This window comes from Lolium perenne, chromosome 4, assembly GCF_019359855.2.
Source record: "Lolium perenne isolate Kyuss_39 chromosome 4, Kyuss_2.0, whole genome shotgun sequence".
NCBI lineage: Eukaryota > Viridiplantae > Streptophyta > Magnoliopsida > Poales > Poaceae > Lolium > Lolium perenne.
In genome coordinates, this window is record NC_067247.2 from 402,466,602 (window position 1) to 402,482,163 (window position 15,562).

The 15,562-nt window shown below is 47.1% G+C and overlaps 2 protein-coding genes and 2 long non-coding RNA genes across 4 annotated transcripts; 2 read left to right on the forward strand and 2 right to left on the reverse strand.

The window, feature by feature from the left end:
- Positions 1–368: 368 nt before the first annotated feature.
- Positions 369–2,080, reverse strand: LOC127297403 (uncharacterized). Its single transcript, XR_007849138.2, has 2 exons — positions 1,743–2,080; positions 369–1,637 (listed from the first exon to the last, which is right to left on the reverse strand). It is a non-coding gene; the product is annotated as an uncharacterized lncRNA (long non-coding RNA).
- Positions 2,081–7,110: 5,030 nt separating this feature from the next.
- Positions 7,111–8,122, forward strand: LOC139830115 (putative FBD-associated F-box protein At5g56690). Its single transcript, XM_071818421.1, has 2 exons — positions 7,111–8,065; positions 8,118–8,122. The coding sequence occupies exons 1-2, from the start codon at positions 7,111–7,113 to the stop codon at positions 8,120–8,122; spliced, it is 960 nt and encodes a 319-aa protein (XP_071674522.1).
- Positions 8,123–8,160: 38 nt separating this feature from the next.
- On the forward strand, positions 8,161–9,668 carry LOC127348159 (uncharacterized). The gene is made up of 3 exons (XR_011744251.1): positions 8,161–8,359; positions 8,508–8,800; positions 9,193–9,668. It is a non-coding gene; the product is annotated as an uncharacterized lncRNA (long non-coding RNA).
- Positions 9,669–10,295: 627 nt separating this feature from the next.
- Positions 10,296–14,185, reverse strand: LOC127297404 (uncharacterized). Its single transcript, XM_051327711.2, has 3 exons — positions 13,977–14,185; positions 11,386–13,296; positions 10,296–10,925 (listed from the first exon to the last, which is right to left on the reverse strand). Exons 2-3 carry the CDS (start codon positions 13,285–13,287, stop codon positions 10,587–10,589), a joined length of 2,241 nt encoding a protein of 746 aa, XP_051183671.1. The 5' UTR covers positions 13,288–13,296; positions 13,977–14,185; the 3' UTR covers positions 10,296–10,586.
- Positions 14,186–15,562: the final 1,377 nt, after the last annotated feature.

Here is a 15,562-nt window from a genome sequence, read left to right on the forward strand (position 1 = left end):
CACCAGCAATCCGCGCTGGCTCTACGAAGAGGGCACCGATCAGGCCCGCCGGCGCCTCGCGTCACGTCGGATTCCGTTCGTGGGCTCCTCCTATCTTCCGCACGACCCCAATCCCTACAGGTTTCCCCCAAATCTCTCCCCTCCCGCCGCCGCTCATTTTCTCCCGCCCGCCGCTCCATCTCCTGCGCCTCGCCGCCATGCCACCGAAGATGAAGGCTCCGGCGAAGCCATCAAAGACGCCGGCAAAACCGAACATGGTGGCGCCGAAGGAGAAGCTGACGACATGATTTGAACTTTCTTATGTATATGTGTATTCCATCCATATAGTGATATCTATTAGAGCTAATGTTCTGCAGAGAACTGAGGCAGCAGTTAACATCCTTGTTTGTATTTCGACATACTACTCATCAAAATTTGGAACACACACTAAAAACAGCTGCAACAGTTGAAAACAAAAGCCTCTAGTGAACAAAGCAATCTAGTGAGCATTTCATAACCACACGCATAAAACATCACTTCTACATCATCAACACGCTATAGATGGCCATTCTAGCAGCACATCATTTTTACAGAATTGAACTTACGGACACACGTGGATAGCAGCCGGTGGGGTTACAACCCGGAAATCAAGGAGGGCCAAAGATTTGCACCAACCAAACTTTTCCACGTATGTCCGTAAGGTGAGCCCGTAAGTCCAATTCCGTAGGTCTAGGATTTCCGCCTACATTATCATTCAGCGTGTCGCTAGCTGCTGTGCTCCTGCTAGCCCATCGCGTTGCCGGCCTGTGCTCCTGCTAGCACGTTGCTGGCCCCTGTGGTCCTCCTAAGATCATTAGAACATACAAAAGAGAACTGAGATCATTAAGATGCCAAAGCCAGGCTCGAATTATAAAAATAAACTGGTCCATTATCTTTGTCATGAATATGAAGAACTCACGTACATTCATAAAGAAAAACTAGCCAGGAGTAAGAAAGAGTATGGAGAGACTATACTGTCAAGCAATAACTGTTTAATACAAGCAGTGATAATATTTTCCAATATTCTTGACTATACTGTCGAGCGGATAAAGAGATGGTAGCTTCGATCTGATTACTTGGAACCTACAAGAACCAGGTAATCATCAAATGAAATAGACATTGAATATATCAGAGTCTAGCTACAAGGTTCAACAAGACCAAGATAAATTTCACATTTAGATGTCTCACTGTATGCAAGTACAAAAAGTCAAGATCACTAGGTATAGCCGAAGTAAGTTGAGCTAGGAAGGATTGAAATAATTATCCAAAGGCTGACATGTTGCACAAGTCTACCCTATTCACTATTCAGCAAAAAGCTAAATGCCGCTTCTAGATACTAATCGCTCTATAGAAACCTGGGCACTAAAAGCAGTCCAATAACTAGATGTCTGCCAGGAAGCAACATGGTACGACCAGAAAATGTTTCAAAACATTATATTGTTCACTACAAGGATAGTTTACTAAGAGATGATGACCCCAACAAAAATCTGAAATTGCTAGCCATCTGCTGCAACACACCATAGCCAAACGGTACTAGCAGCTTAACTGTTGAATTAGATTCCTCTTTCCTTTTCTCTTTCCTTTAAACTACAAAGGAGATACTCGTTGTATGGCTGCATCTGCTCAAATAAAAGCAATCAATCACGCAACGACCAAACTAGCACCAAAGGGAAGGCAACCACGCGTACCTGGCGGCCTCAAATTTCTTGAAGTAATTGACTAACCTTGACGAATGTTGTCCGATCCCGCAGGAGAGGAGGGCAGCGGCTGCCGACTCCGATCCATCTATGGTGGCTGGGACTCCGATCCAGCTGGTGTAGAGAGCGATGGCGCAACAGACATGGCCGCGGAGAAGTCCTTGGTCAGGCGTCGGCCGGGATCTGCGCCGGGAGGATCGAGATCTCCAGTTTCTGGGAGGCGTGGGGTGGTCTTCATGAGGGCCTTCGATGAGGAGCGCCACACACCGTGGTGGTTCTCCGTTGAAAGAGGTGGCGGCGGCGCTCCATTGAACGGATGTTTGACCCATATCCACTGATGGGATTATAAAAAAAAAAAATCAACCACTCGCATGTACAGTTTTGATCGTCGAAGTAAAATAATTGTTACGGGTTGTTTTAATCAACGGTCACGAAAAATCAGATTAGACGGAACCTAAATCAGATTAGACGGAACCTAAGTTCCGTGCCAATCACCGTAAAACAGCTCAAGTTTGGATCATTTATGTTGAGACTACTTGGAATACATCGGATCCGAACTGCTACACGCAGCCTTAAGATCATCCTCCAGAGATTTGAGGTAATTTTCGATGTGCTTACATTTGGGAAATATGTAGAGACAAAAAGGTTATTGGTACATTGTTGAGCTTATTAGATATGAATAGTGGATGAAGCATGTAAGATCATCCTCCAGAGATTTGAGGTAATTTTCGATGTGCTTACATTTGGGAAATATGTAGAGACAAAAAGGTTATTGGTACATTGTTGAGCTTATTAGATATGAATAGTGGATGAAGCATGTAACTCGCGTTTGTTTCAGATGAAAGGCAGATGTACACCCCTAGTGAGTTGTTCTTGTGATGAGCCAAAGGACTGGACAACCCAGACTATCTCCTTGACCAATCTTGAAAAGGTGGAGATCAAAGGATTTGAAGGGCAGGATCATGAGTTCGATTTCTTGAAATTGATATTTAGATGTGCGCCAGTGCTTATAAAAGTAGGCCTGGAGCTGTCAGAGGGATTCATACCAAATGATGATTGGTGTACAGAAATACAAAACACCTTCATGGCCTATCCTTCTGTGGAATACAGTGTTGATCATTGTCCTGGTAAGCAGGTTCCATGCACACACTCCTACATGAAACAATTTTTTTTTTCTGTACAGTTTCGTCTAAGGATAAGATTATTGATGTTAACCTTGTGTCTATATTCTGCTCTCAAACCTTTATAGCCATGTCACTCAGTGCCTTCCATGCTGTGAAAGTGTGTAGGGGTGGTTAGAATTTGTTGTTGACATGTCAATTATCCATTCCAGGCTAACTTAATTTAGCTTACCTCTGCCCCTATTTGTTTGCTAAAGGATGGTCATTGTGACGCTCTATATGTTTAGGTGGTGTATTACCACTCTTAATGCTTGTATTTTGTTTAGGTTCTGTTTCCTGTAATGGAGCCCAGGGACTAAACCATCATCCTATAAACTTATTTCCAAACAAAGTATAGTTCTAGTCTGCCAGGAAAAATTGCTAGTTTGCATGAATGAGAGGCTATATTTTTTGTCCGGTCCACTGATGTTTGGTTCTGACTCTATCACAAAAGTTGTCTGAGTATGCTATATAAGTGCTGATTTTTCATTGAGTATACTATTTCTGCTCAATTTGTAAGCATACATTCTCAATTTTTTTGTTCTTTTAAAAATGACAGTTGAGTGGTGGAAGTGAGAGTTTTTAGGTAACTTTCTAGTCTATGCAGTCTCCTCACGTTACTAGCTGCCCATTTGTTTGATGCAACCGTCTCTATTTGTTGCACCCTTCGGTTTTGCGCCAGTACGTTCAGTAGACAATAAAAGAAGTTTTTGCGAGATTATCTGAAGCTAATTGTCTCAATTTAATTAATCAAGCAATCAGACATATTAGAAGGAACTGCTAGCTCTAATATTTCGAGATATGCATATTTTTATTCTGTGGTTGACATTCTAGTTTCTGTACACAAAGACTCCATATTCCCATTCCAAGATACTGACCAAAACTGGTTTCGATTTACCTCCTCTGCATGCAGGGTCTATGCAGGGCAGCCCAAGTTGAGCTCCCAAATGATTATGGTCTTCACACTGCTGTATCGGTCCTTAATCCAACTTGAATGAAACCTCGGCGGCTTGGCGAGGAGGTGTTTCTACTGAAGAGATGTAAGCGGCGAGGAGGGGTTTTTGCCGAGTTCCTGCACGTACTGAGACGTGAGACCGGAGCAGAGAACCTAGTCATCGGCAAGGCGAGAAAACTGTCATCAAAGGCAACCGAAAGGAAAAGGGACTGCCGTTATGAGCGCTGTGTGACGGATGTGACCGGCGCGAGCGATGGTATACTGTTTGGAGCTCAAATTCGTAGTTGTTTGGTAGCAAAGAAGATAACAAAATGTGCTTGAATAGTAATGGTAAATTCGTTGTCACTATTATTTTTTCTGCGAAAGAATTCGTTGTCACTATTCATCACTGGGTTTTGCTTCCTGAATGGATTTGGTTTTTAACTTCCATATCTACCCATGCCATTGTCTGGAACACTGTCGTCACGCCATCTGATCAAAAGTACAAAATTTCTACAGACTTCATGTAGACTAAGTGACGTTTTGTCCAAGAGTAGAGGTTCGATGTACTGCGCCGCTCTCCAGCATGAACATGTCACACGCACCAGAACGACGTCCCTCTGAACCCTATATATACCATGTACATGCCCAAAGCTTAACCCCAAGGCTTCACTCTCCTCAATCCTCATGTCGTCGAGGCGATAGCAAAGGAGAAGAGATGCCCAGGTCCTGCTGAAAGGGGCAAGTCAATGGAAATTTAAGGGGCAGCAGAACAATGCGATGAGATCTGGGATCTCTCCCACCGGCGATCGCTGGTGATCGGGTGTGTTCCTGCCGTCCCTGCGCCCCTCCCTCTCTCCACGGGCACCATGGAGGGCGCGCCAGCTCGCTGGCAGGTAAAATTCTGCTCCTTCCTCTCCAAGCGTCCTCTCTCCGCGGATTCCGACTCTGGCTTTCTCTACCTCCGTCCGCATGCAAGGCGGCTTGCCCTTATGGATCAGGAGGGGCTTCTGGTTGACGCCTGTTTCCTCCGCTCCGGCGAGGTTATCTCTCTGGGCTCTGAGATCTCCCTGCCATGTCACCGGGTCAAGATCTGCTCACAAGATCAGCCCTCTATGCGGGTAATGGCGGATCATGAGAGTGGCCCTGCTCTAGATCTCCGCCCTGGCATTAATCTGCAGAAGCAAGTCTGGAATCTGTTCCACTGCCCAGTAGCCTTCTCGGCATCACATAGTCGACAAGAGTTCTTCTTGGTGGCTTCATTTGGTCGTTCAAAACATCGTCTGGACGCAGCCATGGTCGCCCTGCTTCTGCAAGCGTGTCTGGGTGGTATCCCGCAGGATTTCAAGGTCTCGCACCTGCGTGACAGAACTTTCAGGTTCTCGGTCTGCAATAAGCAAGTTGGTTTCTTTGTTAACAACCTCCGACATTTTAAGTGTAAGGATTTTGATGTTTTCTTCCTCCTGTGGGGTAATGGAGGTCCAAATTCTGTTCGGGAATTTCGTCTTTGGGAACACGAAGAGCACCAGTCCTGGACAGTTGTCGGCAAGAAGTCGTATCTTTGCAGTTGTCAGCCAGCCTCTGACTGGAGCAAATACAGTCCCCCTTGCAAGGCCTGCTCCCAGACCAGCTCAACCCCCCAGTTTTACCTTCCTGCACTGTCTATCTGACGAAGAAAAACAGACTCTTTCAGAAGCTATTCTTGCTGGGTTTGATTGGCAACAGATTTTACGCTGCTTCCGTTTTGGTCTTGATGATCAGCCTGTTGCCTCTGTTTTGGATTCCCTTGATGATGGGCACTTACAAGAAATCAAGGCGCTGCTTGCGGCCAAATATTCGGAGGATCAACTGGGGAAAATCTTTTGGGGCCCTAATCCTGCTCATCAAGCTAATGAGATCCCCATCAATACGGTTTTTAACCGTTTGCAAGCCTCAGTTGGATTGGCAGGCGCGAATCCTGGTTTTCAAACTCAGCAAGGCCAGGCCGCTGCGACCCATGAGCCAATTTCCACAGCTCAGCCGCGTGATAATGGGCCATGGGCCAAAGGCCAAATGCCCAAAAATTACAGCACATGTAGCATGGTGGGAAAACTTCAGAGGGCGCATCGGTTGCATGTCACCATGCTTCGTTGAAGTTGTCTTCCTTTGTATCGCTTTACTTTCTCGTTGGACATGTCTGCGTTGTTGCCTCATCATTTTATTTTTTTCGAACTGTTGTATGGTGTTGTTGATTTATTTATAAAGCGGAGTGAAAGCATGTTTTGGGGACACTATCTCAAGCATTCTGGAGGCATTGATTTTGTATGGTTCCGTTAAAGTTAAGGATGGCACAGCAGAAGATGGAATGGTGCTTCAAGAAGACGATGGCCAAGTTATTTTCTCTGCTTGTCGCAAGTTGCCTTTGGAAGCTGAGGCAAGAGAATGCGAAGAAGGTTTAAATTTTTCTTTACATCAAAGTGAGTTTACAATTGAGGTAAAACTGGACTGCTTGTGTTTGATCTCATCAGTCAATGAAAAGTTTCAAGATCGCTCGCCGCTTGCGCAGATCGAGTAGATTTTTTTAATTAATTGTGATAGACACACAATACTTCTTTGTAAACGTGAATCGTTCGCAAATAGGGCTAGTTAGTGTCTCGCAAACTTCGCGAGGACATAATTGGGCACGGTTGTTTGGCTTGGTCAGGATCGGAAGTTTTGTCTTGGCCAAGACTTGCTTGTAAGTTTTATTGCTTAATACAAAGGGATTTGCTACTTCTTAGCTAAGCTAATAACTGAGTTCGTGCTCGATTAAATATTACACCATTTGAAATCATAGTTATTCGTGCACATAAGTTGTAAGCCGGATTGCCACTGAGTTTTTTTTAGTTGCAACTAAGATTGTTTTTAGTTGCAAGTGAGAATGCAACTAAACAAATTATATAGATCATAAGATTTTCCTCATGATTAGTGCTAGTGAACTGAGAACGAAATTATTTCTCGGTCGACTAAGAATTAGTCACACCCTAATATAAAACCCCTTCTACTCGCAAAATAAAAATAGTGGCTTGGAGTGTAAATTACCCGTACGACTTATTAACCTGCAAAATCTCGTATAACAAGTCGACTTTATATACTACCGTTATTTTTTTTTCAGACAGGACGTGATTACATGTATTTCAGGTTTTGTATGTGCAAACAATATAGAACAACATAATAAATCCACAACTATTTCAAAATTGTTATCGTTTCAATACAACCGGGTTTATCTCGTCTCTTCCGAATTGCAATCGCATTGGAGGAGAGGAGGAGGGATCGCGCCGTCATGGCCGACCTCATCAGCGCCCTCCCAGATGATCTGCTTCTCCAGGTCCTTGGCCGCCTCCCCCTCACCGCCGCCGCCGCACGCACCAGCCTGCTCTCCCGCCGGTGGCGCGGCCTCTGGACCCGCCTCCCAAACATCACCTTCCGCGAAGTCGCGCTCGATCGTCTCGGATCGGCGCTCGCGTCGCTCAGAGACGCAGCGGTTGGCCCTGGGGTGCCCTTCCTCGACATCGCGTTCGACTCGGCCCAAGCTGCGGCCGGGGTCGACGACGGCTTCACCAGGGACGGGCTTCAGAAGAGGGTGCTCGCCGGCCTCCCTTCGCTGCTCCACGCCGCTGCAGGGCTCTCGCCGGTGGAGTTCCACCTGGCCCTCCCGCGCCGCCTGGACGTTGGCGCAGACGTGGAGCTGCCACGTTTCCACCGAGCCACCTCCATCCACCTGTATGCGCTGAACCTCCGCCTCACGCTGCCACCGTCCACCGGCGGCTTCCCCAAGCTCGAGACACTGTCCCTCTCGGGATACCGCGTCGACCTCGCCGCATTGGTCCGCCACTGCCCGTGCCTGCGCGTGCTCAGGGTGACCCAAGCTACCCTAGGCGCCGACATCAACATCCGGTCGGAGTCGTTGCAGAAGCTGTTTCTGCGGACCAATGAAACTCGCAGGTGGACAGACTCGATCAACATCGAGGCCCCCAAGCTCAAGCGATTGACGCTGCTCTTCCGCACCGACACCGGTGCCAGGCTCAGCGTGTCCCTGGTGGCACCACTTCTGGAGAAGGTATCATGGTGCTGCTCGTATGCCACCAAGGGTGCTGGCCTTGCTCCTTGGGGCCTCTCAATGGCGCGCTTATATGCTGCAGAGAGCCTCGGACAGCGGGTGACCACCTGTGCCGGGGAAGACTCAAGGTCGTCGCAGCTCTCCAACGTCAATGTCCTGTCCCTTAAAATCACTGCTCGTGTATATCTCATGTCCTGCTCAACTGGCTTAATTAATTTCACCACGACTAGATTGAACTTCTTCATGATATGTTACCTTTTGGCAGGGCCCGGTTCATGCACAGCTCAACTTTCAGCAGCAGATAGAGAAACATCTCGTTACCGACTTCGCTGTTTTGGACCTCACATTGGTGTATGATGATCCTTGGAGATCGCATAGGCACGGTTTTGGACCGTTTGTGTTGCATCTACTGGAGATGCATCGGATCCGCGCTGCTACACGACGACTTCAGATCCAATTTATCAGACACCAGGTAATACTTTCTCTGCTTATATATCTCAAACTACACTACATATTTTTGGTACTTGTTTCAACCCAATTTTAAAAAAATAGTAGTACTAGGTAAGGTCTTAATTACGGACCACAGGTAAATACATTGTAGTGATCCACATCTGTTCCAGGTGAAAGAAAAGTGCCCAGTAAATTGCCCCTGCGATGAGCCCAAGAACTGGAGAAGCAAAGATATCTCCTTGATCAATCTTGAAGAAGTGGAAATCAAAGGCTTCGTAGGGGAGGATCATGAGTTTGATTTCTTAAGAGTGATATTTAGATGCGCACCAATGCTTAAAAAGATGTGCTTGTGGGTGTCAGGTGAGGCCACCACAGGTAACGATTGGTGCACGAAAATGCACCAAGTCTTCAAGGAGTATCCTTTCGTGGAGTGCAGCTTAATGCAACGTTGATCTTAGTTCCGGTAAGCAAGTTCTTATCTTGGTTAGTTAACTTAGTTTAGCTTGCTCCTTCTCTCTTTTGTTTTGCTAAAGAAATAGCCCTTGTGATGCCCCATACGTTTTCGCAAATGGCAATGTGATGCCCCATATAGTATTCTGAGTTTCTGACTGCCTATACCCCAATAGTTTGTTGAATATGCTAAAATAATGATTTTCTTTGGGGGAAATCTAGTGCTGAATCTGTGTGCAACTGTGCATGCATCCTTACATTGCACAACTGGGTAGCCAGTAAAAGAAGCTTCTGATTTAACGTGAGTTAGGTGTCTTGTTTGATTTTCATGGGCGATGACTTTATGGTTTTTTTATGCTGAGATAGTGATTCAAACTGGTTTTGAATTGCCTAATTTACATGCAGGGTCGATGCACATCAGCGAAAGTTATGTGTTGACCTGATCCAGCCTCTACTGTGAGGACCAACTCCTTTCAGAATTTTCCTTCAATGGACAAACTGAGCCGCTGAGGTGTTTATTTTAGCGATGCAATGGAGCTACAGGATGCAACTTGTGTACTCTACTCTTAATTTACCCTTGGCCTATGTATGGCATTATTAATCCTTGAAGCAAATCACTGAAGCCATCTAATGCCATAGTTTCTATGACACTGTCAAATTTAGTGTACTCAATCTGTGTCAGTCAAAATAATGCTTTGTTAAGCCTGCCGCTTCGATGCTTTTCTTCACCAAAAGCTGGAACACCAGAGAAGAATGTTCACGTTGTCCTCTCTTTATGTGGAGCATGTGACTAGTGTGCTAATGATCCCATCTTCGGTGGCCACAGGAACCTAATTAGCCCCGTGATTAGCTCACTCACATCCCATCACTGGCATGTGAAAAGTGCGCTGCTGCTTGGAAAAAGAAAAATGAAGTGCCTGCGGCAGGCAAGGCATGCACGTTGCAGAAGATCAGGCGTCTTCTGGTCCAAGTCCAAAGCTGGGTCAAGATCCAAACATGGTCCCTCCGACAACTGTTTGTTTTTCCTTCAGCATAGCATATTAGCATCCATCTGATCTGCAACAGTAGTATCTACATTAACCTTAATCGTAGTATTTTCTACAAATAGCATTCCCAGAATTGATAGGAGAGTACCAGAAAAAAGTAGGAAGGATGACCAAACCCAAGTTCTGGGAGTACATGTTAAGCATTGTAGCTCGATGTATGTGCAGAGGAACATCTTTCTACTGCCAAAGCTCCTACTCCCAGGCATTCAGCCTCAGAAAATTTGAACATTTTTTCCTCCAGTCAACTCATAGGATTCTGGAACGCAACAAACAAACAAACAAAAACGAGTATCCAAGATCCAGGCAGCATTTTAACTCCTACCTCGTGGCCTGCTCCATTCCAGCATCGTTAACGCAAAACATTGTGCATACTCCCAAGTTCTCAGTTCAAATCTTCAAAATGCAGAATAAGAATGAGCACAAATGACACAGCACTTAGCAGAACGGTGAGCCTTTCAAGTATACAGAAGCAGTGGCCAACTGTTTTTATTTATATTCTTTCTGTTGGAACATGGAACTGACACCCTCTTGTACAAAGCAGCCTCTTCTGTTATGCATTTCCTTCAGCCAATAACATATGGCCATGCTGGTTCCCTAAAACCTAGACTAGAAACTACTGCATGCAACCCCCTTCCATCTCTATGAACAAGATAAATTTACCCTTTCTATCACAAAAGAATATGGACATCAAGCCAAATGATGACTGATAATGTTACACTTACACATGATGAGAAGAGCACCACATAGTTCAGTCTATACTCTTCCCAGTGGAGAAAAGGGCGGGTGACGCGGGTCTAACGCGACAGATGGAGGCGCCTTTTCTCTCTTCGTCCTCTGTTTCTTCTTCTCTTCTGCCGTGACAGCCTCAATCAGGTGCATCACCTCCCCCTCAAGGAGCATCTTGAGTGAGCTCGAGTAGAGCTTGTGCTTGCCCTTCTCGATAATGACCGCCGTCGAAGCCTCGGAGCAGTGCAGCAGAGAGATGCAGACTGAGAACGCCTGTAGTGCTGATAGGCACGCGTGAAAATCCACCAGTAGCTGTCCTTTCCCGTTGGCTTTCATGGAAAGGGCAGGTAGCTCTTCTTTGCTACCCTGTTTGAACAATGGACAGACATGAAAAACTGCTCTTGTTTGAAGTAAGATCAATATATGGATGTATCCGGCTAACTCGGGCAATTGATCTACTGCATAAGATTAGACTAGATGCCAAAATAAGTTTTATGCTCCTAAAATCCAGCTAGCTGCATTTGACCTTTAAAATGAAACTTTGCAACGATATAAATTGTTGCATTTTACCTAAAGAAGGTCCTATTTGAAAGAAATTGTTTTACAGCGTAATGCAAAGATACAAATTGATCTGAGTATAATTGTCTTGAGGAGCAAAACTAATTAGTTAGCATCTTTAAGATGTTTTGATCAGTTCCGTGTTATCTTTTTAGGAAATAACTACTATCCTACCTGACTCATTATTCTCAGAAACTATAGATGTGCATAATACTAAGTAAATGAACAAGTATTTATTAATATACAAGGGTTGCATTGCATGGTGCACCTGAACAAGGAGCTCCATAGGATGCTTGCTTTCCTTCGTTGCGGAATCCACCCAGTTATCATCATAAGCATTCTCAAGGACAACAAGTGGACATGCCATGTCCCATCCACCACAATCGCACCCCCCACCATACCTCCATCTGTCTAGCAAGGGTGACGGGCTGGCATCATTATCGTTCGATAATCCATGCAGCCCACTCGATGTCACCACTTTGATAGTACCAGTGGATGAACCATTATCGAGTTCTTTGGATTTGATTTTATTAAATGGAATCTGGATGACAGTTGCTGCAATCTCCAAATGAGGATAAAGATCCTCTTCAGACCATGGGCGGGATGTTGATACCTCTGAATTGTTTCTTGCATTGTGTTGGTGGTCAATCAGATTAATCTGCTGTGGATAGTCACCACAGAACGATTTATCAACGACACCGCAAGTTTTTGGCTGAGTGGTCTCTGTACATTGAGTCTTCTCCTCAGCTGCAAAACTTCGTCTTGCATGAGCAATATCATACAAAACAAACTCGGTGTTGACAGAATTATTCAGAGTGCCATCTTTTCCAACCTCGGAGCATAGATAGGATGAGACATGCATCTGGCCTACAGTCGGAGGTGAACATCTGCGCTCATCTTTGGAGGACCTTCCAGCTGTGCTTCCTCGTTTACCACCACTATGAAAAGTGTAGATTCTGTTCAGCTCACTCCCACTTTCCCAAGACCTGGCAGAAATGGATTCTTCCGGGCCCTCAACACAAAATTCATAAAAGGGAATACCATTCTTGGAATCGAATTTAAGAACTGCTCGAAGATGAGCAGGTGACAAAGCAGCCGCAGTAAGCTGGCTTTCTCCATTTGGCTGGCAACAAGATGCTTGGCTCCGTTCGGTCCTTGAGAAATCACTCAGTAACGACTTGCGGGGTACACCATTTTTCCTGCTACCTGGCACAGCGGTAGAGCTGGAGTACTCCTTTTCAGTAACAGATGGGCTTCTAACAGACTTGGACTTCATGATAGGGTTCAGCATCTTCTTGAAAGGACTTGATCGAGCTTTACCGATGTTCTCCGTGGCATGTTGGACACATACAGATGGACTTGTACCATCAGCAGCGCTTGTCTTTGCTGATACGGGCTTAGGAGTATCAATTACTGGAACCCTCTCCCTGTCACCGCAGTCCATCTCGCCAGGACATACACCAGCCCTCTGCCGACAATCTGCTATGGCACCTCTACCGGACTCTCCATCTAGCAAATGCGGAGCTGCATTTCTGCAGGGGGCTTGTGTGGACTCTTCTTCCTCAAGAGATATCTCCAAGAAACCATCATCACACGCATCGTTCCTCAACAGGGTGCAGTCCATCCGTGGCCGGTCAAGCTTGAAATCCTCACCCGGGAGCTCACGGAACGATAAATCCAGAAAGTCCTTGGACACTCGGCGAACACTACGGGTCTCCACAGAAGTCTTGGCAGCCTCCGATCGCCGACCCTGGTGCGAAAACAGGTACGCTCCTCCGCTCGTGCTCGGCTGAGAGGACGAGTCGACGATGTCAAAGGACAGGAACTCGTCCCCTCTAGGTGGCGCCGAGTCTATCTTCCTCCTGCCTTCCTGGATCCTCCTTATCCTGCTGATCTCGCTAGAGCTCTGGTACATGGAGCCACGCTTTGCCACAGCGATCTCCTCCTCTGCATTCGTGAGGCGGCGCCTTGTCGGCAGGCTCTTGCAGTGGAAATTCGGGATGTGGCTGAAGCGAGGCTCCCCCAAGCTGCCATCTGAGCATTTCAGCTCAGTGTGCCTTCTGTCCTGGCTGCCACTTTCTCCATTAATGTGGCAAGGTGTGTAGGGAATTTCAGGAACTGGTCTCAGTCTAGAATGCGACTGGCGCTTCATGCCAGAATCCTGCCACATTGATGGAACCTGAAGATAACGATGTAAGATTAGGCTTTGGCAATTATGAATTAAATGTGATGTTGTTGCCCGCAGAGAAAAAACTAAATCTGCAGAACAGGCAGGAGGAAAAGACTCCGAAATCCCACCATGAACAAGCGTAAACGACAAACTATATATGCAATGAAATATTGAAACGAAAAAATACTGGGAGAGCAGGAGGCATCATATACATCACATCGCTTGTCCCGTGGAAAAGGCGAAAGTGAATAAAAATACTTGGCACAAAAGGGAAAGAAAAAGAAAAGGGCGAGGAGGGTCGGAATTCCAAACTGCCCCAGATTTGCGAGGGGGAAACAGGGCAATGCTCACTCGGCACGGCAGATCTCGCTCACGAATCAAGCTTAAGAAAAAGATAGCGACTTGGGGGCGCGGTATGAAATCTCTCCCCAGCTTGGCTAATGGCTATCCCAGCAAGAACAGGGAGCGCGCAGGGGCGCGCGTGGTGAACCGCAGAAGAAGAAGAAGAAGCTACATTCTGCAAATCAAAAGCAGAGAAGGAGAGCGCGCGCGCGCGCGCGCCTCTGTCGGTGGAAAGGCCAAGCGTCTGCGCTGGAATCCCGCCCTGCCGCAGCAGTTACCCCAAATCTGCTGAACGCGCCGAAGAAGAGAGGAGGTGGAATCGGGAGGGAGGAGGCGGCATGGATTACCTGGGCAAGAAGAAGCAGAGGTCGCCGCAGATCGGGGAGGAGGAGGGAGAGACGGGTCCTCTCTTTCCCCTGGGGGAGCAAGGGGACATTGGAGTGTGGGGGTCGGTGCTCTCACCTCACTCACTCACTGCTCACTGCTCCTGGCGGCTGCTGAGCTGAGCTATACTCGATCCAGCTCCTCTCTCCTGCCGTTGCGAAAGGGGAGTGTGTACTAGAGACTGACGCACAGAGAGAGGGGATTAAGATAGTAAAATAATGGTTGATTGATTAGCTTTGGGTTTTGTTTAGGTTGGCTGCACCTCAAGGGATCTCCTCCTCCCGCTGCCACTGTAGTATAGTAACCGGAGACGACCGCGGCGGGCGGCCAAATGATGGCCACCATTAACTAGTGTTTTAGTGGTGGTATGTATCCCTTGGGAGACGGGACGGTTTAATTGGCCCAGGCGATTAGTCTACTCCCGGCTAGTAGAGTGTTTGAACGGCATATTAACCCTGCAATCTTCTTCATTACTCACTCCATGAGTGTGTCGCGTCTGCTGAGTGGGTTGGGAAATGAGCAAACTATAAGGGCGCGTTTGGTAGCCTGGATGCCCTTGTCTCGCATCGGCCCAGTAAATTTCGGGCCGTTTAGTTCCTGGGTGCACTCGCGTTCTTGCATAGCACGTGTTTTAAAACACCCCTGGGATAGGCCCCGGAGGAACGCCCGGTTTGACAGTCTCTTCAGGGTCAGGCCCTGACGAGACGAATATCGACAACGTCGTTCGCGCGGGAGCTCCGCCTCGACATGGCGGGAGAAGCCGAAATCCCAGTGGCGTTGCGCGGCAAAGGTAGGGGTAACCTCCCTCTTCGGTTACCCTCTCCATTAGCCCCCTCCCAAATTTTGCATTCCCCCAATTTCCTTACTAGCGGCGGCAGCGATCCAGATCTGGCAATGCGCATCTACCTTCGGTCTCCAGCGCCGGACGAGGGTCCTCTTCTCCAGCCGCGGCGGAGCCTGCGCACATCTGCGGCGGCTTTCGGCCATGTCCATCATCCGCCATGACGGAGGTAAGGGGAAAATCCTCTGCTCTACTGTAGTGTTCGATTCATGTTCGTAGAACTGGTTGGGTTTGATAAGACCGTTCATAATGCATAGATCTTGTTTGAGTAGACCGACCAGCTCCATCTTGTGCATCACGCCGCAGCACTCATCATTTGCATACAAGCCTGGATCTTGATGGTGCACAAGAGAGGAGAGGATTGCCAACCTAAACAACATCTACAACTGCAACGACGTAGAGGCCATCCAGATGCTACGGATGAGAAGAGCCCCTTTCTATGCACTTGTAAAAACGTTCAGGGAAAGAGGACTGCTGACTGATAGCATCCACACATCTGTCGAAGAACAAGTCGCAATGTTTCTTCATGTCGTCGGTCATAACCAGAGGTTCAAAGTCATCCATAACACATCCAGGCGATCCACGGAGACTATCACTCGGTACTTCCAGCAGGTGTTGTACGCAATTGGGGAGCTCAGAGGTGAAATGATCAAGTCAGCATCAATGAACACACCAACCAAGATCAAGAACAGCTACAGGTGGTTGCCC